Source organism: Tamandua tetradactyla, chromosome 12 (genome assembly GCF_023851605.1).
Source record: "Tamandua tetradactyla isolate mTamTet1 chromosome 12, mTamTet1.pri, whole genome shotgun sequence".
Taxonomy (NCBI): Eukaryota; Metazoa; Chordata; class Mammalia; order Pilosa; family Myrmecophagidae; genus Tamandua; species Tamandua tetradactyla.
In genome coordinates, this window is record NC_135338.1 from 63699458 (window position 1) to 63725013 (window position 25556).

General features: G+C 42.6%; 1 protein-coding gene and 1 non-coding gene across 17 annotated transcripts in view; one reads left to right on the forward strand and one right to left on the reverse strand.

Moving 5' to 3' along the window:
- WDR20 (WD repeat domain 20) overlaps positions 1 to 25556 on the forward strand; it is a 103138-nt gene that overhangs the window by 67044 nt on the left and 10538 nt on the right. For 3 of the 16 annotated variants that reach the window (XM_077123595.1, XM_077123597.1, XM_077123603.1), the window contains exons 2-3: positions 13240 to 13422; positions 16018 to 16110. The exons of 1 other annotated variant lie outside the window; for it this stretch is intronic. In XM_077123595.1, the coding sequence (XP_076979710.1) occupies positions 13240 to 13422; positions 16018 to 16110 (276 nt within the window). Of the gene's footprint in view, positions 1 to 2764; positions 2845 to 11793; positions 11846 to 13239; positions 13423 to 14446; positions 14691 to 16017; positions 16111 to 22171 lie in introns of those variants that run through there. 12 more of the 16 variants (XM_077123596.1, XM_077123602.1, XR_013160524.1 and 9 more) reach the window with 11 other exon arrangements.
- On the reverse strand, positions 3549 to 3650 carry LOC143652772 (U6 spliceosomal RNA). Its single transcript, XR_013160834.1, has one exon. It is a non-coding gene; the product is annotated as a U6 spliceosomal RNA (small nuclear RNA).

Consider the following 25556-nt stretch of genomic DNA (forward strand, 5'->3'; position numbering starts at 1 on the left):
TTTTAAGTGTTAAACAACGTAGCTCTTTATTATGGAATCAGGCAGAAACAATCATATAATGAAGGCATGTGGTCTTGGAATGAAACAGTCCTGGGCTTAAATGCTAGCTGCATAGTCCCTTTCTCCTGCCTGATCTAGCACAGCTTGAGTTCTGGCTGGCTCGGTGTGCTTTTTCCTTACTGTTACTATATCCCTTCAGATTTAAAGACAAGGCTTGAAGCAGTACCGTACATAAAAGAGAGACCAGAAAATATCTCTTAAATCACTGTAAAGACTGCCTTTTAATCCACGACTCTGGACCTGCCAGTGTTTGGATCCTTAGCCTTTTTTGTATGTTACCATTTCTGGTAACGAAACTACATTTTCATATGCCAAATATTAACATTTGAACACAGTCTGTGTTATTGAATATTCATACTATTCTTTACAGTTTCTTGGTGTATATGTGTCTTTTTATTGTATATAATATGTTCATTTTTAACTTTTTAATTTGAAAAAATTGTGAGTCACAGATGGCTGGAAAAAATGTACAAGGTGGTTTCATATACTATACCTTCACCCTGCTTTCCCAATTTTGTATAACTAGTACAATATCAAAACAGGAAACTGACATTAATACAGTTCAGAGAATTTATTCAGGTATCACTAGTTTCAGATGCATTGATTTGTGTGTGTGTAGTTCTGCATAGTTTTATCTCATTTTTTTTAACCACTGGCTTATTCAAATCAGTTTCTAAACATTGCATGCCTTCTCAAATGTGTCTTTTTTTTTTTTTTTTTTTTTTTAATTTGGGCTGGAAATCGAACCTTGGTCTCCTGCATGGCAGGTGAGCATTCTACCATTGAACTACTCATGCACACCATGTCTCTTCTTTTAAAAAAATACACAAAAAGCTAATTTTGATATTATTATTACCTTACACTCACAGAAAAGTTACATCAGTACAGAGAACTTTCAGATATCCGTTACCCAGATTCACCCTTTGTTTAAAATTTACTGCATTTTCCTTACCTTTGGGGCGCTCATAGGCATACTTGCATAACGCACGCTCTTAATTGTGTGTGTGTGTATATTTTGAGAATAATTTGCAGACATCATGCCCTGTTTATAGTTATCTATAAAAACTTCAGTTTCTCTTTCCTCAGAATAAGGACGTTCTCTTACATAACCACAGTAAGTTATCAAAATCAGAAATGTAGCATGGATATATTACTCTAACCTAATACACAGACTACATTAAAATTTCACCAGTTGTTCCCTCAGTAATATCTTTTAATGTCCTTCAGTAGTTTCCCCCTACCCCCCAACCCCCAGTTTGGAATCCAGTCCAGTTCACACAGTACAATTGGTTGCAGTCTCTTTAGCCTCCTTCAGTCTGGACTTGTTCCTCAGCCTTTCTTGTTTTCATGATTTTGACATTTTTTAAGAGTTTGGGCCACTTATTTTATAGAATATATCTCTTTATTTGGATTCATCTGATATTTTTCATGATTAGATTCATATTCTGCATCTTGGGCACAATATTGCAGAGTTGATATTGTTTCTTCTCGAGAACAACCTGTCAGGAAGCCCATGATGTTGATTGTCCCAAAAATGGTTGTTTTCTAAATTAATCTATCATAAAGTTCCATTTTTTCCCTTTGTAACTGATATGTAGTATGTGGGAAAGGGATACTTTTAGGCTATATAATTATTCTGGTTGACATCAAAGCTTCACCCATGAGTTATAACATCAGTTGATGAACATCAGTTGATGACTTTACTGTATTTCTATGATGGTTGTAAAATGGTTATGTTCAAACTCTTCCTTCTATATTTATTAGGTATTTTTCTACTGTAAGAGCTTTCCTTTCTGTGCTATTTACTGATATTAGTATGAACTCATATTATTTTATTTCATGAAAATTATTCAGTATTATTTTGATTTTTTAATTGTCCCTTCTTTGATTAATGGTAGCCTCTTTACCTCTAGTCTTTTTGGTCCAACTACAGTAGTCTTTGATAGGTTCTTTGCTTTCTAGTACAAAAAGATATTCCAGATTTATCTTGTACATGTCCTCCTCTACATCTGTTATTAATGATTTTTCTAAGGAGTCATTGTTACTTTAAGTGGCAAGTAACATTTGAGACAATCTGGACACTGGTCATTCCTATTACTAGTTGATCATTGCTTTTATGCTTTTTCAATGGACAGAGCTAGAAAATGTTTTGGAATTTTTTTTTTTAAGAAAAAATGCGTCATGGGTTCATATTGATATTTCCTATTCAAAAATTAATGATTTTACGTTTGCTTCTGTGTTGGTTTGAAATGATGTATGTACCCTAGAAAAACCATGTTTTAATCCTAATCTCATTTTATAAAGGCAGCCGTTTCTTCTAATCTCTATTCATTATGCTATGCTTGAAACTGTGATTAGATCTCCCCGGAGATGTGATTTGATCAAGAGTGGTTGTTAAACTGGATTAAGTGGAGGCATGTCTCCAACCATTTGGGTTGGTCTTGATTAGTTTACTGGAATCCTGTAAAAGAGGAAGCGTTTTGGAGAATGAGAGAGATTCAGAGAGAGCAGAGCAGAACAATATTGCCATGAGAAGCAGAGTCCACCAGCCAGCGACCTTTGGAGTTGAAGAATGAAAATGCCTCCCGGGGAGCTTCATGAAGCAGGAAGCCTGGAGAAGAAGCTAGCAGATGATGCTGTGTTCTCCATGTGACCTTCCAGATGAGAGAGGAACCCTGACAGTGTTCACCATTTGCCTTTCCAGATGAGAGAGAAACTGTGTTCGCCATGTGCCCTTCCACTTGAGAGAGAAACCCTGAACTTCATTGGCCTTCTTGAACCAAGGTATCTTTCCCTGGATGCCTTAGATTGGACATTTCTATAGACTTACTTTAATTGGGGCATTTTCTTGGTGTTAGACCTGTAAACTAGCAACTTATTAAATCCCCCCTTTTAAAAGCCATTCTGTTTCTGCATTCCAGCAGCTAGCAAACTAGAACAGCATCTTTTTATGTGCAAAATCTTGGTTCCTAATGATATTCACACAACTAACTTTTTTGTGTAAATCACAAGCATGAAGCCCCATTCATTTTCACAAAGTAGAATCAGCTCCAGATAAGAAACAGCATGCTCAGAAGCTTTCCTGGAACCCCTTCCCTTCCTCCCACCCTCAAGGGTGACTAATCTCTCTCCCAACATCAACGTTGGGAGGTTCATTTTTTAACTTTATATAAATAGGAGCATTTAGTATCCACTTTTTTGTATCTAGCTTCTTTTATGCAAGAATATGTCTTTTGAGGTTCATCCATATTCTCATTCCATATTATAAGTTGTTATTTAACCAGCCTGCTGGAGATGGACATTTAGGATAATCTAGTTTTTGGCTATTAAAAATAATTTTCTCACCTTTAAAAACATTTTCTAGGATAAATCCCTAGAGTTGAATTTGTGTTGAAAGACAAGGAGGCTTTTGACATATATTGCCAAGTTGTGGTAGGCTTCTTCATATTCATGTGTACCAGTCTCAGTAGTCCTTTTTTTTTTTTTTTCTTAATATGAAATGCTTCACGAATTTGTGTGTCATCCTGGCTCAGGGGCCTTACTAGCTTCTCTGTATCATTCCAATTTTAATACGTGCTATCGAAGTGAGCACAGTAGTTCATGTTTTAAAGCTGACTGCCGTTAGGCCTAGAGCCATCCCCAGTACCTGATATATTTCAGGGGCCTAAAAAGTGTTTTAATTTGGAAGAAAAAGCCCATCAGAAATGTTCAAGTAGCTGTTACTGAGGTGGCCTATAGGACACTTAAGCCATCAGAAAAATTTAGATTATTTGGGGAGATGAGACATAGACATACATGGAGCATGAAAATATTTCCAGTGCCAAGCAGATGCAACAGAGGCTCGGATGAAGGGGAGAGCCAAGGCTTTTCCTTGTTCTGATGTTCAGCATGGTGGTCACTCCTTTTACCCTTGTTAGTTAGAGGCTGTGTTTGTCAGCGGAGGCCTGGGTTACAGAGGACAAATTGAGTATTTGGGCTGCCTGTGTTAGTGGCTGCTTTCCTTTATTAATGTGTGGGTTATATTTAGTATTCTTTCGCTTCTCTAGCTTTCTTGCTTCCTGTTTGGAGACACAGCATTGTCCTGGGTCCAGAGTGTTGTCGCTTGATGTGAAGTTATTTGTACAAATCAGTGTCAGTTTTTAAATTTCAGGTTGCAGATTCATAAGTTATTTGTTGCAACTAATGTTGGGTGCATGAAAAGGGAATGGCAGCTCAGTGTGGTTAAAGAGCGGCAGCTCTACCTTCTGCAGAACCTTGGGCAGATCCCCACCCACCAGTCCGCGGTTTCTCTGCTGAGCAAGGCAGTGGGCGGGAGCTCTTCTGCAGCGCCTTGCTGATGTGACTTGACCACCTGAATTGGAAAGTGTAAAAATCATCTTTGTGCTGTGCCAAGTAAAGCAAGCTCACGGGTCACTTAAATGTCAGAGAAACAATAGCCAAGTGGTTCAGCAGCACATAGGGGAACTACTTGCTGCCAGGGAAGGACCTTTAGTTCAGCCTTTGTCACAACATTTTTAGAAGTGCTTAGATGGCCCACCCCCCACCCCCATCCTTTCAGGGGAACTTTTTAAAAAGATGTATTTTAAGAATTTAAAATGAGTATCTTTTGCACAAATGAAGGCGTCTTGCCTTTTCTTCCCTTCGAGATGTTCGTACTCCCTCAGTAATAGGAATATATTTCTGTACATATATGGAAGAAAGGTTTAATGAAATTTGGTCATTAGAATATGCCAGCGTTTTAATGAGATGAACTCTGTTAGAATGTGTGCACATTGAGTTTATCTAATGTTTATTCATGTTTTTTTTTTTTAATGAAGAAATCAATTTTTCATTAGCCTAAACCCGGGCATGGCAACAGCCATTTGTAGTGACTCACATTGTGATAGAGATGACCTGGATGGGGAGAGCGGCTCTGGAAAGTGAGGCGATGGTAGGGGAGATGTTGCGGTTTAGCAGGTTATTAAATTCATTTAAAAAAAAAAGTACTCTGAGGGAAGAGGAGCAGATTTTAACACAGCCAACAGTTTTTAAGTGACGGCTGCCTTGGGGAAAATATGACTCATGGTAACAGCAGAAACTAGTTATTTCAGGAGATGCTTGACTGACAGCTTGGGGCAAGTGGAAAAGATACTGGCACATAATCTCAGCCCCACCACCTCTGCTTTGTCCCACCTTGCCCCAGGCAGATCCTCCGAAGGAAGAGTTTTTCCCTGGCTCCTAGAAGAAGTCTTTCTTTGTTGAAGAGCAAGCAATTCCAAGGAGGTTGTTGCTGTGAAAAGTTCATTTAACTTAATTCATTTTGCATATTTGACTACTGTGTACCTCTTCCCGTTTTGGAAATGTCATGAAGTTGTGGCACACCTTCATTTTAATGTGGCATTGTGCACCTGTGTCCTGACCGGATGGTGTTTGGCTTATTGTCCTGCCTGTTTCTCCTCCATCCATCTCCCTGCCCTTTCTCTGCTGTCCTTGCCAAGGCTGGGCATCTAAGAGGCACCCCCTGCAGAGCCTGTGAGAACTGTGCTAGCCGGCAACATGCCCACAACTTGTGGTCAGTAAAGAAGGCAATGGCTGTGGGGTGCCAGAGCAAACGTGGGCTGTTTACTCCCCTGTGTGACCTACGCATACGGGAAGGATGGGAGAACGGGAACTGGGAAAGGGAAGCTTCTGCATTGTTCCAGGAAATTACATTGGAAGGCGCACACACCCTATACTTGGCTCCTGCTGCTGTCATCTTTCTCTAGGAAATATAGGGCAGAAATATTTCTGGTTTCCTAATTTTCATTTCTCTGGAGGTATAATGAGAATTTTTTAAGCCTGTAAAACAAGTAGCGAATGACACACCTTCACATTTGGAAAGGGAAATTCCAGTTTAAGAGATGTCTAGGGAAGGAGGGGAAGGCGCTTTGCTCATGAACCTCTTAAGTGCCAGCCATTATTCTGGGGACTTTGCATCTCTTAATTCCATTTTGATAAGCTAGCCCCATGAGGTACATGCATTGAGAAGGTAAAGCTGAAATCTGGGCCAAGCTGAACAAGGCTGGGGATATTTGATTCCCACTTCAGCTTATGGGGGCGTAGAGTGACAGTGACAGAATTTTAGAACCAAGTGCCACACCTCAGATGTCCTCTTGTCAACTTTCCACCATAGCAACTTGGGGCTGTAGAAAGCACAGGGTTGGAATTGAGAAGTCTTGAATTCACCACTGGATTGCACTTGAGGACTGATTTCTGAGCTTTCCATTTCTAAAATGGAAACAGCAGTAGTACTCATCACCCAGGTTTGTAACAAGGGTTAAAAGAACTGTGCATGAAGGTGCTTTGTGAACCTTAAATGACATACCAGTATTTGCTCATGAGGTTCTTTTCTCTTACAAGTGGGCACCAAGGAAGGCAGTTAGTTGGATTTTGGTCAGCAAAAGAATTACATATTTACTAGGTAGATATGTAGGTCTCTTTGGGTTCCTGTTGCTTTAGTTTTCTTCCCATTTTAAAAACAGTTTCATTTCTATAGCAGATAATTACTGATGCCTCCTGTGTGCCACGCCCTCTGTTAGGAGGCGGAGTGGTGAATGAGGCAAATAAGTCCTTGAATCTATACAATTGATTGACATTTTCTTCCTACTAGGAGAAATGATCCCAGGCATAGCTGACATCTCTAGCCCTGATATCTTTCTTTTTAAAGAAGTTTTAGGCCCTTTAAATACCATTAATGTCAATTATGCAGATATTTTGGTGGTAACTATCTAGCTGAGAAAAGAAACAGTATGAGAAAGATGGATTGTGTGGGTGTTTCACAAGATTAGATGGTTTATTTCTACTTCAAGGGCAGGTGGGCTGGACCGTAGAATTGGCATCTGCGGAGTGTCTTACTGCTTGATGCTACTTTAATGGTAAGCTTTTCACCTGTCTGTGAAGTGTGCGCAGTGAAAATGTTTGGGAAACAGTATTTGGTATTTTTGTTATTGTACCGTGATTATTTCACACAATGTTGAAGAAGATTTTAGTTTAATAGTGCATTTAGCTTTGTTCAAAAAATGATTATAACTCAGCCTAGAGTGGTCAGAATCTAATTTCATTCACACTTGCCAGTTTTTTGCAGGCTTTGGTGTTTCCCAGCTTTCAACAGGATAGACAGCCTAGGTGGGCCAGCCTCATGAGTAGGCACTTGGAAACCCCAACCCTGACTAGGTTTAAAGTACCACCCACAAAAGTCAAACAAACTCTGTGACAGTCTTTGTAATGTGGAGTTTTGGGGGGGATCCTGAGTCTAATATATGGCCTCAGGTGTTCCACATTTTTTGAAGTTGGTGATCCATTGTGCCCTGGGAAATAAGCCCTCAGTCACTTTGTCATCTGAGATGTGGTCACAAAGTAGTAATAGAAAGCACAGCTCAGTCCTCTTCCAATTTTCAAAATGGCAGTAATGGAGACCTTTGATGAATACATTCAGACTTCCAGTGACTCAGCAGCCTGGCTCCTTTGTTGTTTGAAAGGAGCTGGACTTTAACAGTATATGGACTACGGTGAATGTGTTACAGCTGGTTAGTGTGGCACCCAGCAATAAGTGCTGCACAGTGCAGGTTGAGTGAGAATGCCACGGGAAGTGATGTCTGTGCTGGGTCAGAAAGGGATGAGCAGGAGCCACATGGCTACTAGAGGAAGGAAGGTATTCTAAGTAGAAGGAATGTCAGGAAAGGCAGGAAGGTGCAAATCACAGGCAGTGAATGAGCAAGTGCCTTTGGGGGCAAGTGTGAGAAGGGGAGTGAGATCATAAGGGCCAGGTGTGATTAAAGCCTGTGAATGCTACATCAGGTAGTTCAGCCATGTGTTTCGAGTGGCTGAGGTTTTTCAGTAGGAGAGCCACTGAAGGCTCCTTGGAGATTAATCTAGCGGAGTGTGTGGGATGACATGGATAGAGGCTGGTGCAGAGCCAAGGGCCTAACCTCAGCTGGGCAGGGGACTGGGAAAGGAAAGGCTGGGTGAGGTCTGTGAGACGTTCCTATGAACAGGGGGTGCCATGTAGGGCAGTCGGCCAGCTGACACAGCACTGAGGGGAGAGAGGGAGAGACATCCACGGATGTGAAAACTGTAAGTGTAGGAGGATGAGCTTAGAAGGGAAGAGAAGGATTTCAGGTCTAGTCAGGGTGGGCTTCCGATCCGGATTGGACATTTGGCAGCTGTTAGATATGCTGATGTGAGGACTTTTTACTCTTCTAGCAAGAGTCTGTGGGACTGCTTCTCTCCACAGTGATTCTCCGCAGATGGGGAAGAGGGAGGATGTGAAATTTCAGGAAAGTAAAGTCCACCCCGAGTCTAAAATCCTTTTTTATGTTACATCAAATGCTTCTGGATACTCGGGAGTATCATGTAACAGGTTTGCACAAAAAGGTTTGTTCCCTTGCTCACATGCCTTCCTATTGGCTTCCTATCTCAGAGCTATGCCTCGGCTTTCATGGGGACAGCTGCTGCTGGAAAAGGAAGACTGGCTTCCCAAAGCCCTGGCCTGCCTTCCAGCAGTGTGAGCAGGCCTGCCAAGCTGTAGGGAGCTAGGGCTGCAAGTGCCTTCCCTGTGATAGGCTAAACTCTTCAGTAGGTTTAAGCATCTCCTCCTCATTCCTGTCGGATCACTGCACTCCCCAGGGAACATGGTGGGCATCGTTCTTGAATGAGGGCTGTGGTCCAGAAGAGAACTTTTCTTTTGCAAACCCATCGTGGTGCTAGAAAGGCACATCCTCTTGTACCCATAGCCACATTAGTGCCATGCTAATTGAACTAAGCTGACTCCCTGTTTTAACAGTATTCATCATAAAAACAATTCCAGGGATTTTTAAGGATTAAAAGCTCAAGGGAAAGAGAAACATAAAAATTAATAATATGTACTTATTTACTGAAGCTTTGGTAACCACCTGTTTCTGGAGTGGGTATTTTTAATCCATCGTTTAATTTTTTTTATTAGATTGAGAACCTAATAAGTATAATGAGATACTGAAAAATTATTTGTAATCAGTAACTCCTTAGGCAGAGACTAAAGAGCATAATGGTAAGGTTTAAAGTTACCATTGAAAAAATTCAGAAGCAGAATTATGGTTTCATTCCTTTAACAAGTACTATGCATCTGTGACATGCTGGATACTCTGTAGGACAGGATAACCAAATAGAGTAGTCTAATTCTTAACATTTATAAAATTCTTGATAAATTGGCTCTACCATCGATTCATGTTTAAGAACTCAGATAATTGGGAATAGTTAGGATGAAGAAACATAAAAATAAACTTCCCATAGTTTTGTAACCAGTCTATGCTGAATCCTGCACAAAACTGAAAAAACAAAATCTATTTTTTTAGTTGTAACTGTTTAATAAAATTCTGTTCCTTAAAGGAGTTTTTATTGTAAATTGTTTCATAATTGTAACTTTACTGCAGTTGATGATAACAGACATAAAATAATTCTATAATCATGTTAAATGATTATATGTGAAATGTGTGGACTGCATTAAGTACTTACAATTGAGATAAAGGAGAGAAGCTGAAAGAATGATGATTGGGACTTGAAGTGATGGGTAGGATTCCTGTGAAAAGAAGACAAGGGAGACTGGTAGAGGAGGGTTGCTTATGGAGCAGGAGAGCAGTGCCATCCGCTTGGAACAAAACTTGGAAAGTAGAGGGGAGCAAAGGGCAGAGAGAGAGGATAGTGTGTAGTTAGGAACATAGGCTCTTTGCCCCCTTAATCCAGTCCCAGTTTCCTCTTCTTAAAACCTAGGAAATAATGTTTGTACCTGCTGTGAAGGCCAGCACCAAGGTTAAATGAGATGGTGAGTGTGGAATTCCATGTGCCATCTGTTGGCACATGATGTTGCTAAGTATAACAGAGCTTGGATGTGGTAGCTGTTATGGAGCCATGGAAGCATTTTGATCAGAGACAGGGTGTGATGGTGATGAGTTAATAATGGTAGCTACTGCAGGAGCACTTCTGTGGGCTCTGTGCTTTATTTCTATTATCCATAGAAATCTCCTTGCCCTGCAAGGGAGAGAAGCTCAGGGTAAGGCCTTGGAGCCAAGACTAGTAAAAGGGAAGGCAGGGCTTGAACCTAGGCCTGCCTGGCTCCAAAATCAGTGCTTTTTACTCCTCTGCCTGGACCTCTCTGGTCAGGGGCTGATAGCCCCATAAGAAGAGAGGAATTGCTGGACCAGGTAGGTGGTTGCTCCTGCTACAAAAAAGGCACATGAGTTTAGAGTGCATGTTGGCCCTCCACCCCACCACCACCACCACCAACAGAAGGAGACAGAAATAGGACAGTGACATGTCCATGGAAAAAGAGACAGAACTTGGTGATTGGCTGTAGAGAAAAGAGGATAGAATGAGTTGGAGTTAATCATGCATTTGAAATTAAGACAGGCACCAACAGCATCAGAGGGGCTCAGTGGAGCCCAGGGGTTTCACAGAAATACAGTTTCTTATGAGCACACACCTAGCAATCACTTAAGGTTTTGCAGTAGTACCTGCTTGGTATAGGTGACAGGTTGCCTGGACTTGGTTCTTCTAGTATGATTAGTGTTGCTGGGGATGGGAGAGAGAGGTGACCTTCACTAAGAGATATTCCAAGCCCTTCTTTGGCTTAGGTTGTACTTCTGTGCCTTCTGGGAAGTGCTGCTCATCACACTAGTGTTGAAGGACCAGTTTTTTAAAATGTCCAGTCTTATTGGAGCGATACTTTTGTAAGATAAATGAGTTACTAGAAAAATGAAACTGAAAAAGAAATACATAATACGAACTCTAGTTTTTTATTTAGATCAACAGATATAAAATTACTCAGTTATGTCCAGTTGCCATAAAAATGTCTAAATGCTTATTCTCAATTTGTGTATTTAATTTGATCATAGACTAGTAAACTATTTGTGGGTAGGTACCCTTTGAACAGCCATGGTCTAGAAAGAAAGTTTGTTGATCAATTGAGTTTGAAGGATATTTTACCTGATTTGAGTGAATATTTATCTATTTTGAATAAAAATAATCTTTCAGTTATCACTTAAAATACTTTAGCTGTTTGATCACATATCTAATTCCAGATGACATCTTCTCAGTAAAGTTCCATATTAGAAGACAGAGATTAAAAGACAGATGCTAAGAATTGAGGCTAATGTAGCTATTGTAAGGGATCCATAAGTTTAACTCTGAACTGGTAGCAATGCTTAGAAAAATAGGTGCTTTTACTCGTGCTTTGTTGTTTCTGAGAAATATTATATGTTCTTTTGCTCATTTTATTTATATTTGTGTGTTTTCTCTGTTAATTTTTGGCTTGCCTTTGACTTGATTTTTATATTTAAGTGCCTAATTTTAGATATATCCTTTTAAGGGAAAATTCCCCAAGCAAACTAAAAAAAAAAAAAAAAAACTCTCTAGTTGCATATGCTGATACAGTGAACATGTAATAATTTAATTGTTCACATGTCAAATTTGATTTTTGTCTCTGCTGCTGGTGGTATCTTCTCTGCTCTGGGATGACTTGCTATGTTGTTCCATGAGCCTGCACTCTTCCCTTAGCTCTCTTAGCTCCTCTCAGACCTATGCTCAGCCCTGGCTTCAGCCAGCCCTCTGGGCCGCAGTTATTCCTCCCCCGTATTTGCCCTTTGTCTCCTTGATCCAAAGTCAGGAATCCCTTTGTTTTGTGTAGTGCTTATGTTACACTTTCAAGACTCTTTCATGTATATATTCTTTTATTTCACCCTCCAGACAGTGCCATGAGGTTGGTAGAACAGAGATTCTCATCTCCGTTTTAACCAAGGTGAGGCTGGGAGAGTGTCCACATGGCCTGTGCCCCCCTTCCCTGCCCTGGAGCTCCCAGAATGACTGACATTCCTCAGGTCCAGCCTTTTAAGTTTGCTGAGAGATGCCTGTAATTTTGAGGTCTTCTTTTCTATTCAGTATTTATATTTGTTATTTAAAAATCAAATATTAGAGTACTCGCTACATCACAGGCCTCTTTGGAATAAAGAAATATCCAGAACTTTACAAAGGGGGTGGTGAGTAGAAAACAGAAGCTTTGGACCCAAAAATGGTGCACAGGGCCTAAGGGGGTGTTCAGGGGTTGTTTCGGAGGACACAGTCAGCAATGTTAGTTGACTTCACCAGTGATTTTCAAACAGGCATGGAAGGGAGCAGGGTCTTCCTCACTTCAACAATAATGTCCCAGCATATTGGAGATGCATAAAACATTTCTCTTGGAGAAAAGAATCTTGCTTTAATGGGAAGAGGGGAGGGAGAAGAACATTGAAAACCACATTTTCCCAAGTCAAATCATTTGCTTTTGACTTTGGGATGTGTGCACGTGTGTGTGCATGTGTGCGTGCTCATGCTCCCCTTCCACTTCATGATCAAAATCCACTTGCCAGGCAGGTATGTGACCTTGACCATCCTTGTTTTCCCATCTGAAAAATTGGGAAAAGGTTACCTGGTTTGAAGGATTATTAAATTGGGTTGGAGATGATGCATACCAAGCACTTGGTGCGGGCTCTCAGTGAGAGTTCTTCCCTGAAAGCATGTACAGAAGGGGGACTGCCACACAGAAAGGGAGACACCTGCTCACCCTCCACTGCCATCAGCAGTTCCCAAACCTCAGTGTGTCAGAATCACATGGAGGGCCTTAAAAATGCAGATCACTGGGTCCTACCCCATACTTTCCAATTCTTTTGGTCTGAGGTGGGGCTTGATAATTTGCATTTCTGAGTTTCCAGGTGATACTGCTGTTGCTGCTTGTGGTCTGGAACCACACTTTGAGAACTGCTGGGCTACAGGTAACTCACCACAGGCATTTAGGTTTTCAAAGTTATGTCTGTAGAAAATGCTTGGTGTACATTTTGCAAATACTGGATTTAGTACCTTAGCAATCTTTTCCTCCTGAGATGTGGGAGTTTTCATTATATGTATTTGAAAGAAAATAAAATCGGTTGTGGAATTAACACCTATAAACATATTATGGGTAGCCTAACAATTTCTAATTGGCTTATAAATGTGAGAGTGCTTTTATAAAATACTAGATGAGTGTTAAATCACAACTGAAGAAATATTTTAAACCTAATTTTTAACATTATACATCATAATGGAGTATAAAATCATGTAACTTAGATTTTTCATCTCAATGTGCTGTTTACCGTATGTATTTTTCTCTTTCTCCTCCAGGCTGCTGACTTGAGTAAACCAATAGATAAAAGGATATACAAAGGAACACAGCCTACTTGTCATGACTTCAACCACCTAACAGCCACAGCAGAAAGTGTCTCTCTCCTAGTGGGCTTTTCCGCAGGCCAAGTCCAGCTTATAGACCCAATCAAAAAAGAAACTAGCAAACTATTTAATGAGGAAGTAAGTAGCACCCTCTCTTAGCTGTTAAGAATCCCTTTAAGAATGTATACGTTCTTACCAAGGACAGCGGGCCTTATATTATACTTCAAGCTAAGCCCATTTTTCATTCGCTCAGCCATCCTTTCTAGTATTACCTAAGTTTAAATGTGGTAAATAAGTGTGTTGCTCTTTATCTGTTCTTCCTTGGTGTTACTGTTTTATGTATTTTTATGGCGCATGCTTAGGTGGCAATAGCATGTGCATTTAAAAACTTGTATAATAGCAATAGGGATGAGACTAACTTAATATTTATAATATAAATTTTTAAAATACAGAATTCCAAACTTTGTTTGCATCACCAGAAAACTACATGCAGATCCAAAAACTTGATGACATTTCCTTAGAATTGCTTACATGGTAGCTGAAAGTTTTTTTCATATGTATTTGGTGGGCATTTGATAAGGAGTAGTTGTCCTGCTCTTGAAAATATTTACTGTAAAATTACCTTTGACATAGTTAGAAATCCTAGCATGTAATGTTGGGTCACATAGCAGAGCTACTGCTAGTGTTGTAGTATGTACTGGGGTTTCTGGTGTCTTCAGTTTCATTCTGGAAGGAGCCTAAGGTATCAGAGCTGTCTTTTCAGGAACATGTCAGAGCTCTTGAATGTGGAGGGTAGAGGTTGCCCAATAGATTATATTTGTTAAGGCCATTGGAGTGACTTTCCAACAATAAGTATTGCCATTATGTGTTTGATGTTCTTCCTCCTCTTTGTTCCAGTATGTCTTTCCTAGCACATGGAAGCTGAGTTGGAAGCTCTGGGTTTCAAACTCTGCTTGTGGCCTCAACCCTGATCTGACCAGGGTCAGGTCACTTGGATCCCTCTCTCACAGAAAGGAACAGGTGGTTTTGTATTGTTGCATGGCTTTAATATCAAGAACTTGGAATAGAGGCACATTAAAATAACTGATTTTTAATAAATAATATTGTTTGGGGAAGAATATTCAACTTGAAAAATTTAGTTAAGATTCTGGTTCTTTTGCAGTCTTTCTGGTATATGCTGTCCGTGCATATCCAGTACCCATCCAAGGTGCTCCTGTCTGACATTGCAAGTGGATTTGGTGAAATCTTTTGAACCATACCACCTACTCTTCTAGTTTCATCGGGTTGACTGGAAACAAAACTTGCCATCTGGATTGACAAACTGTAGAGGAAAAGTATTCCATTCCATTTCCCTTATGAAAAAAAAAAGTCTTAAGCACAAAATACTCTCTTTACCTAAATATTTTGTTAGTATCATCTGAGGAAATTAGGTGTTTTTGGGGGGGGGGGTGGGCGTGGGGGGGTGGGGTCATAGAACCAGCCTTCTCTGTGTGTTAACAGAAATTATACATTGGGATCATGGGGTTTTGTTCGTGTTTAGGTGGGGAAGGCTGATTGAGGTGGAGAGATTAAAGGCCTATTGGGAACCAAGATCCCCAGGCTGCTCAGGCTGAGGACACACAGAATGCCATTTAGAGAACAAGAAAGGGTCTGTGTAGTTGTTGGTGGGGGAGGGCAGAGAATCAGAGACCACATGGCTCATGGTGTCAGGGCCCTGAGGGCATTCGGATTGCATCACCAGCCCAGTTCCTGACCTTGAGTGACATGGAGATGCAGGTTAGAAAGCAACTCCTTACTCTTCATGAGTAAAGCATGAGTTATCTCATCCTCTTTTTACATTTTATTTTGTAAATGATTGTTCAAAATGCTAGCTTGCATTTACAGTTTGAGGCTGAAATTGATTGTCCTTTGCCTTTGTGGATAACATTGTTTCATCAGATTTTGATCAGGATGTCTAAAAGGAAAGGTCATCAGGTTTGTTTTTCTGAGAGTGCAGGAATGGTGGTTGGAGTAATTGCCATGCTGTATTTTGCACTGGTAGGAGATTCAGAGGTTTCAAAGTACTTTCACGTATATCTTCTACATATGAGGGTGGTCAGCTGTCCCAATTTTATAGGTGAGGACATAGTCAAAGTGAAGGTAAGTGAGTTGTCCAGATCAGGTAGCAAGTCTGGCCTGGCATGACAGAATCAGAAGGAGCAGTTACTTGTACAAGCTCTTATTGATCATAGGCTGTAAACCCTACCATGTTATGGTAGCCAGACTAGTCTGCCCTCCCAGGAACTCACAGCCTAGTAAGGATGAACAGATAGGGTGTTGGGGCATGTGTTATGATAGTTACATGAACAAAATGCCAAAGGATATGTGCTAAGTATATTCTTTAGTATGTATCAAATATCAAATAATAACAAGTCCTGTTGAAAAAGTCAAGGCTTGCAGAAAGTGATATTTGATCTGCGTCTTGAAGGATGCAGAGGAGTTAGAGGAGGATAAGAAAGGCCTTCAAAGCTGGAGAAAATAACTTGGAGTGTGGAGGACTATCAAGTAACCAAGTGTGGCCAAATCAGGGTATGGGGATTGGACTGGCATGAATCAAAACTGGAAAGATAAATTGAAAAAAGAATACAACAGCCCTTTCATGTCATGCTAAGAAATTTGTATCTGACACTATAGGCTGTGGGGGACCTTTGGGTTTTAATCAAGGGAGTGACAGGATCAAATGTGTTTTTTTAGAACTCTTGTCAGCACTTGTGGAAGGTGGATTGGAATGAAGAAAGAGAGAATGAAGGTAGCAAGACCAGTGAGGAGGCTCTAGTAACTGTCCAGGTGAGAGCTGAGGGCTTGAACTAGAGTTGTGGCCATTCTTTCATTCATCCAACAGACCTTGACTCCCTCCATGTGCCCATACGTCCCTTCCCTCCTGTTGGCATTCTCAGGAGGGGGGAGAGTGTCAGTAATAGCACTTCCCAGACACACTTGTCACTGCAGATGGTGGCATGTTGTAACCATAAGAGGAAGCAAGTGGGCCTGAGAGAGACAGTAACACAGAGGCAGAGAGTGGTGCTTTTTAAGCTGAGCCTCATGTGAGATGGGGGCCAACCAGGTAAGGAGGTGGAGGTAGTGCGTTCCTGCTGAAGCCATTGAATGCCTGGGGTAGGAGAGAACTTGGCACCAAGAGGAACTGAGAGAAGGACCTGGGGAGGGGGCATGTCACTCCCAGCCTCGTCCAGGTTACTCTTTTAGCCCAAGCCATGGGATCCTATAGAGAGGAGCAGGAGGCTGAGGCAAGCAGATGTGTGATTTTGAAGATTACCCTGGCTGCTTTTTGGAGACTAAATTGGAGACAGGTGTTAAGGAATCTTAGGTATCCAACTGTCATTTTACTGCATCAGGTAAAATGGGAAAGATTAAGGAATGAAGGGAAAGATCAGAGGCTTCATTCTGTCCTGGCTAAGTTTGAGCAGCTCTGAGATATCCAAATGGAACTGGCAGGTGGACAGCTGGACATAGGGATCTGAGGCTCAGAACTAGAGAAAAAAAACCTGTGGGTGTTCAGTATGTCAGGAATAATTGCTTTCCTGAGATTAAACGGTCTGTGGAGAGAGTGTAGTAAAAGAAAAGGTTGTATTCCAAGTTTCTGGCCTTCTCATCACATTGCATCCAGGGGAGCATTTAAAGCAATCAGTTTATTTCCACAAAATTTACGAATTTACAGTCCATTCATTAAGAACAGACTCTGAGCTGGACTTCTTAGTGTTTAAACACCAGCTCTACCACTAACTGAATGCAGGATATTAGACTGTTACTTTGCCTCTCTGCCTCAGTGGTAAAATAGTTACCTATTATAGTGCCTACCTGAAAGGTCTGTGGTGAGGATGATTGGAGTGCCTTCAAGGAACTGCTTAGAAAAGGGCTTGATGCCTGAGCCCTGGTAGATGCCTACTGAAGTTCAAGGTTTAGGAGCAACCTTTGGTCTTGGGGTTGGAAGGAAATGGTTCCCTGGGAGGGGAGATACCAACATTTTGAAAGATAACTAGAAATTTTCCAGGACAGGAAGGTAAGAGCAAACTCAGTGGGACAGATTTTGGACCCTTAGGCTGTCTGCTCTCCTGCTTCACATATAATAAAAATAAACTTTCTCTCTTTGGGAAAAAAAAAAAAGAAAGAAGTTAAGAGCAGGGCAAGCGAGGCAGAGAATCACATAGGGTGGGGTTTGTGTCTGTCTGACCTACCAGAATCCTCCTTTCATCTGCCTCTGCCTCCACCCTCCTCCCACACCCAGTTCTACTTATTCTGTCCTCTGCATCCTCTCTTCTGCCTCGTACATGAAAGCATAATAAATGTTTAGATGGATGATGGATGGATGGATGGATGAAATGGAATGGAATTATAAATTTCAGAAATCCACCTAAGGTTAAGGTTAGATGAAAATTTTCCATCCTGGAATCAAAGATATTTTAATTTGATTTTGTTTTTCATTAATTATAAAAAACAAGAAAATTGCAATGTTTGTTTATAGAGAAACTGGAAAATAGGGAAGCAGAAAGAAGATGGAAAGATCTTTACTATACCTCCCACTGCTGTTGACTGTTACAGTAAATATATTTTTTAATGAGGTGAACTGTCAGAATTCATGCCTTCCATTGCAGAGGCCAGTAAAGCCTACCTCAGTCCTCAGTGCATCTGTTGGCAGAAGCAAGCCCTGCCCTCTTCTCACTTCTGGGGACTCAACTCTCCTTGCTCTCCCTGTCATTCTTTGACCCTTGCTGCTTACCCTGGGCCAGACCTGAAGGAAGTAGAAACCTGGGACTTTCTGGCCTTGGAAATGGACCCTGAACAGCCTCTGCTTTTCCCTCTTAGGAAATTATATACTCAGCTCCACTAAGTCTCTTGCTCTAATCTTTTAAAGTAGATTTTAGGTTTCTATTTGTAGCATTCTGTACCAAGGCATATTATACTCTCGAAAATGTCCAACAGACCTTTGAAAGTATTTTGACAACACAGTTTATCTGGGTAAGCTCCCAGACCAGGTAGCCCTCCTCATAACATGAGACACCCAGGAAAGGGTGTCTCCCCAGTCAGCCTTGTAGAAGGCACCCTGAAGGGGGGGCGAGGGGGTGACATTTATAACTAGTGGTCAGGATGTACTTGGGGAGGAGGAGGGACAGTTTTATATGACAGTGGTGATGAATGCAGCCTTGTCTGTCTTTGTAGAAATTCTGATTATCTCAAGGCTGGGTCTACAAAATAGTTACTTTAAAGGGTTTTCAAGTATGGTTTAATTGTTCGTTAAAATATACACTTGAAAAGGAACTGGTCATCTTGACTTTTTTTGTCACTGATATATGATGAGTATCTTCCATTTTTCACTTTCTCCTCTCCCAAAGGTTGAAGGCCAAGGCAAACTTACTTACCTAGCCCTGGTTTCTTTAGCATATTTAGATCAAATCTAATTAAAGGGCACCTTGGAGGAGGAGGTGGCCTTGCAGTCTGGGCAGGTCAGAGAGCTGATTTCATGTGTCTAGTCCTTCATCCTACCAGCTTCAGGCTCCTCTTTATCCATCCATTGCCGTGAAATGGGTGGGGAGGACGAGACCCTGTGCAGCGTTGTGTCTACCTCAAGAACAAAAGTGTGGTTGTGTGCATTGTTAGTTTTGGCTTTTTTGTTGTTGCTTTTTTTAATCAAAGGAAGGAAATGATCTGCTCCTTAAAGTTTTAACATTGATGACAATGACATCGAAATCTTTTATTCATCACTCTGAAACCCCCTTTCCTGATGGTTCCCTCTCCAAGGGCCTTGGCATGAGTAGGCCCTCCCTGCAGCTATTTCTGTCCGTGGCTGCATCGGGGCTTGCCTGACAGCTGCTGTGGGTTTTGAGTTTTTTATAGAAGGATTTTTTATTACTATTAATTAATCTCTGCATTGTAAAATGCATATTCACTCCTCCCAAAATAATTTTTTCCTGCTTGTCATGTTGGTAGTAGTGAAAAAAGGGTAGGAGGGAAGGAGGAAACTAGGTGCTTTAGAAAGCTTCAATTAAAATTAGTCATTTTAGCAGTGGCACTTTAAAATGGTTACAAATTTATTTTTATTCTTGTTTCTTTTTAAGGTATAGTATATTTAGAAAATCTTATCTGTTAGTGCCATTCATTATGGTAGTTTTGGGAGCCTTGTTTACTTTTTCATTGGGTTGATGGCCTGAAGTCAGACGGTTAATTTGGACTTCAGAATTAGAAATGTGGGGTGACCTTCAGTGAACACTGTTACAACATAAAGCAGCCCACCACCGCCCTACTCAGGAGCTCTCACCCAAGGAGAGGTGTTCTCCCAAAGAGAGGTGTTCTCACAGTCACAGAAATGTGTTGACATCCAGTGTTAGCAGTACTGCAGTGGAGCATTTTGTGATTTGTCAGTCGGTCAGGCTGGTTGACCTCCCCCAGGGCAGCCTGAGGCCCCTCCCTTTATGTGTCCCCCAGCTGCTCCCCTTCCTGTGGCCCCCTCAGTCCCTGGCCTTGTGCCTCATGCCTCACACCTCATGCCTCACATCTCATGATCTGTGGTCTGCGAGGATGGGATGTGGGCCTGCTCAGGTGTCTCTTGAGCGTGACTCCTGCTCTTCTCTGCCTTCTGCCATGGGAGACTCCAGCATTCTGCGAGACCCAGTACACACATCTCTGCCTCTCGACGTTTTCCCTCACTATCTCCTTTTTTCCATCCTAGGGAGCAGGGAACTTTTTCCCAGATCCTTCAGGAGGCCTGTCCTTCTTTCCCTGGATCCTTCCGCACAGCCAGGCATCTGTTCACCTTCTTACACCTCCCACCCCAGCCAGTCTCTTACCCTGGCCTTTTCTCAGCCTTCACACTTAAACCTCTGAGCCCAGGCTCAGCGCCGCTGCCCCTGCCACATGGTGTGTCTCCGTATTAGATTATGTATCAGTTCTGTCACTTACTAGTGTGATGCCCTTGGCTTTGACTCACTCCTCATGTGCAAAGTAGAGCAGGCCTCGGAGAACCTGTCACCTGACTGAGCCAATGGGAGTGCAGAGAGCAGAATTCCAGACCTGTGGCAGACACTTTCTCTACACCAGTCTGCCCTCCTTTTGGGACTTCTCAACCGTTTTCTCCAGGTTTCCTTCTGCTTTGCTGATTTCCATCCTGCACCCGATAAGTAGGCTTTTTTCCAGGGTTTCACACTTTACTCATCCTCCTTGTTTCATCATCTTCCTTGGAGACCCTCTTAGGATGTCACACATCTGGTTCTTTCTAGTCATAGCTGATTGCCTTGTCTTCCCTGGTCAGATTTATTAGCTGCACACTGACTTTGCTAGCTGCCTCCTGGATAAGGATCTTTAGGTTTCTCCATCAGCATCATCTCTCCCCACCCCACTCATTCTTCTCCCTCTCTCTTGCCAGTATCTTCATCTTCTCAGTCACTCAAGCGCAAAACCCAGGAGTCTTAATGCTCTTTATCTCACCCACCTCCAGCTCCTAAGGCCTCTGCATTCTGTATGCTGCCACTGGTCATTTAAGGTCTTTTTGTCCATGGCTGGAAAACTGACATAGCCACTCACCTGGAACCTCCCCAGCCCACACTCCTTACACTCTGTACCTACTGCCTGGGGACTTTGTTTTATGCTGTCCTTCCCCTTTTAGACACCTTTAGTGCAGCAGTGCTGACCAGTAAAAGTAGAGTGCAAGCTACGTTTCAATTTTAAGTTTTCTAGTCACCACACATAGGTGACGTTTATTTTAGTAATATTTTTTAGTTCATCCAGTATATCCAAAGTATTATCATTTCAACATATAAGCAGTATAAAAATTATTGAGATGTTCTGCATTCCCTTTATGGTAGAGTCTTAGAAATCCGATGTGTATTTTACACTTATGACACGTCTCCAAACAGTCTCATACCAGGCAGGCCCTCAGCAGCGCAGGGCTCCTTGGCCTGGACTTCAGGGCCCTATGGGCTCCCCCTCACGTGTCCAAGACTAAGTAATTCCCTGCCCCTGTGCTCTAGTTGAAACAGATCCCACTGGTCTCCCAGATCCTTTTAGACTTTCTGTCCCAAGCTTTTGCTTGGCTGCTCCCACTATCCATAGGCCCTCCCTGCGAGACTCACCTCTGGACCCTCCCACCCCCCTGGGCTGCAGGTACACCCCTCTCATCCTTGGAACACTAACCCCTCATGCCCCTGCCTCCTAGGCCCGTTTCTGTGTCTCTCCATCTCTCTGTCTCACATCTTATCAAAGAGCTCCTCAGAGGTTTGCCGAAGTTATTTTTTCAATATCCTCACTCAGATCAAGGTTCCCTTGGTGGCAAAGAATTCAAGCCCGGTGGGGAAATTTTATTAACACTGACCATTGATCGAGAACCTTTTCTTTTTTTACAACACATTTTCAGGAACACAAATACACTGGATCCTCATGGTACAGAAACTGAGCTGCCTAATTTTTATTCTTTATATTTGTTGAATAAAATGTTCCAGGAATTTCTGTTTTGTTTGAAAAACAGAAGTAAAATGCTTTCTGTTGTTAAACCCAAACCAAATAATAACCCGAAATAATTTAAATTAAATGACTATCAATTTTTACCAGATGGTTTTCACTTTCTATGGGAACATTTTAGAGGCAGGCGTCCCCTTCTGGTCTTGGGGTCTGGGGTAGGAGGCACCTTTTCACCATGAACCCTGAAAAGTGGCCCTCCCTGTCAGACTGGTCCCCAAAACTGATCTCGTTGTCTCTGGTACAAAAGGTGGTATATCCACTCAGGGACCCTATGGCCCTACATTGGCTTTCCATCTTGCCAATTGGGAGTAGTGTGACCTCCCCTCCTACCTCTTTCCCTTCTGTCCCACTCACATTGGCCTCTCTGCTCTTTCTCTAACAGACTTGGTTCGCATTGGCCTTGTGGCCCTGACAGTTGTTGTTCCCTGTTTGGAGAGCTCTTCCCCAGCCTGCCTCCCAGCCTGCCTCCCAGCCTACACCACCAACCAAGGAGGCCTTTCTCTGCCATCCTACTGGAATTCGCCATCACTACTGCCCCACTCCCACCCTATGTGCACACACTTTGTGTATTTTCTCCCAATAGCACTTATTACCATCAGGTCTTACCAACGTTACTTATTTTCTCATCCCTCTGAGACATAAGTTCCATACAGGAAGGCATTTCTGTTTTATTTCTAGTCTGGTACATGGTATATACTTAATGAATACTGAATGAATGAATGAGTGGGACATCGCTGAGCCTCTGTTTCCTCATGTGTAATATGGCACTAATTCGTTCCTATGGGGAAGGTATGCTCATAGGAGTACAGATTGTTCCATCCTCCATGAGAGGCAATTTGGCAAATTCTGTAAGAATTATAAATGTATATGCTCTTTGACCCAGCAGTTCCACTGAGAGTGTGTCTTGGTATACACAACTGTGTGAAAGCTGACGTGGATACAGGGTCTCACTGCCACACTGTAATGGCAAAAGATTGGGAATGATATATTTGTCTACAGTGGGGACTTTAAAAGTGAATTACAGCATATCCATATAATTGACTGCATGGCAGCTTTAGAAAAGAGGGAGAAAGCACTCTTGTACCAACAGAAAAAGCTCTCCAGGATGTATCACCAAAGGAGAGAGGGATGTAAGTGAGATTTTTTACTTTGAAATTTTATGTGAATTATGTATGTAGTACCTATATTAAACAGTTACTTTTTTTTTTTTGAGATGTGTGTGTGCAAAGGTCCTTTCCTGGGGCCTGGCACCCAGAGTAGATCCTCAGATTGTAAGTTAGTCTCAGGCCTGTCGTTGGTGTGGTTCACAGGCACTGATGGATATGCCTGTCCCGCCCAGCATGTTGAGCCACAGGGTACCCCAGATGAAGGGCACAATTCCCCTGCCCTTGAGCACACAGTCTGGTAGGTAAGTCAAATCATGACATACATACAATAGGCAAGAAATATCCCACATTATGTTAAATCTGGATCCTTGGTCCTTTTTTTTAATTCACCAGTGCTGGAATATCTGGAGATGCCCCATTGGGGGGTCTTGTTGGGTGGGCTTCAGTGTTCTCCACAAGTTATATCTATATGCCTGCTCAGGGTAATGTCCATGAAACTTTTTAGTGTGTTTTACCATAGCACTAACCTCTCTTTTAATAATGGCACTGTAGTTACTTGTCTCTGTATCTCACAGTTACAGAACAATGCTATTTGTACTTAGAATTTTACAAGTCTCAAGTTCTTAGAGTTTTGTTTTTTTTTTTTAACTCAAAATGAAGTTTACCCCCATCCATACTGTAACTTTTCATGCATGATAAATAGAGTCACACTGTTAATGCAGAAACAATCTTGGGAAAATGGGGATTTAGTTTGGATGTGATGAAATACAAGGTGCAAGAATGGAAAGCCCCTAAGATAGAGACAGCAGTCTGGCCTCCCACCCTCAGCTTCTGCTGACACTGTCACTGTGATGGTGAGCCGAGGAGACCATAGGTATGGCTCACCAGGCACGTTTGTAGGAACAAGTGGTGGGACCAGGGCATACCCAGTCCGGTGGGCTTAGGAAGTGATCAACACAGACCTGGCAGAGCTCCGGCTAGGGGGTGGGTTGGGAGCCTCTTAGTTGGGAGCCCACTGTCATCATCAACCTCCCACACAGAGGCCCAGATCTGGCCCTGTAGATGACCTTTCTCACCTCCTGGCAAAGAAATTATGCAGGTTGTTGAAAATGTTGCCAGGGTGGTGCCTGATCTTCAGGATGCTGATGTTTAGGTAGGCCATGTACCTTTTGTAGGTTGGTCACTAGCCAGGGAAGGAGCAAGGCAGGGGCTGAAGACTTAGGCCCCAGCTTCTGTGGTTGGACTGACCATGCCACCCGTGGCAATGGTGCTGCAGAGCAGTAAGCCACGTGCTTGCTGCTGAGCGACCTTTGCCTAGCCCCTATCCCCAAGCCCCCACCCAGGGGCCATAGGCTAGGCAGGTTCTAGCCACCCTGCCCACGCTTTACCCTTCTTCCCTGGCTGGGGTCCTTCTGAGATCAGATGTTCTGCACCAGTTTGTATGGTTTACTAATTTCTTCTTTTCCAGCCCTTCTAGTAAAGACCAAGTTTTCTCAGCTCTGTAGAGATGTAGTACCCACAGCAGACATGGCAGCAGCGCTGTCTAGACAGGATGTAGCCCATTTCCGGGAACGCCCGTGGAGACGTCTGCATCTGCGTCCCCTAGCGCCCCTCTGAGATGCGAGTGAGGCAATCCTAGCTAGTTAGGGGGAGTGGTGGTTGCATTCCACCTCGGCAAGAGTCAGTTGGGCCCCCAAGGTATACTGCTATATGCCATGGTGCAGCAGAGAGTGTTTGGCAGTAGAGCTTTCTAGGGAGAATTCTGGAATCTTGGGCACTTCTGGATGGTTTCTGGTGATGTGATGTTGAGGTGAGGCAGTTCAGAGGGGCACCCAAGTGGAAGCTTCTGCACCAGGTCCTTGCAGCAGTGTCTGTAAGCAGCATGGGCTGCATTTCATGCCTCTGATTTGTTGGTAGTTTCTGCCTTTTGCTGTTTTGATTTTGAAGACAAGACTAATAACACGTTCCTGTTAAACATTTGGGTCACTGAACCAAAAATTGTCCTGAAGTGTAGTGATATTGGCATGCCTTCTCTTTTGTGCCATCTACTTGTTTCTTTAATGATCACCTTGTTCCAAAGAGGATTTTGCGGACATGCTCATAAAGATGCACACAGGACAAAGTGTACAAACAAGGAGATCTCAGTCCAGAGGTGAGCTCAGATGTCAGATGTGTACTCTGCGAGCAGTGGGGGCACACCTGACTCCTCACCTTGGAATAGCCCAAGCCGAGAGGCAGAGTAGTCAGCATGCAGGTGCAGTGACAGTAAAACCCAAGGCACCCCAAAGCCTGGCACTCGTGACTCTGAGGGTCTTCACAGAAGGAACACTGTGTGTGTAGAGGCCATGGGTTTGAGATATTCCTGCTGTAAAAATGAGAAGTTCCCAAGGGCCGTTGTCTCAGTAGTGCCCCCAGGGCCCAGCTGTGTTTGGCATGCCATCAGCCTTCGACAGATGTCTCACTGGGAGCCATCACCTGACCTTCAGGTGCTGTCCCAAAAGGCCACTCTACAGCCAGTGCTTCCAAATGGACTTGTCTGTATTGGCCCCAGGGGTATCATGTGGGGTACCCAGGCTGAGCTCCTTACTTCTCTCCAAGAAGCAGGCAAGTCTTACATAGAACTTTTAACTTCTCAGTCGTGATAACGTGTTCTCCTTTGTC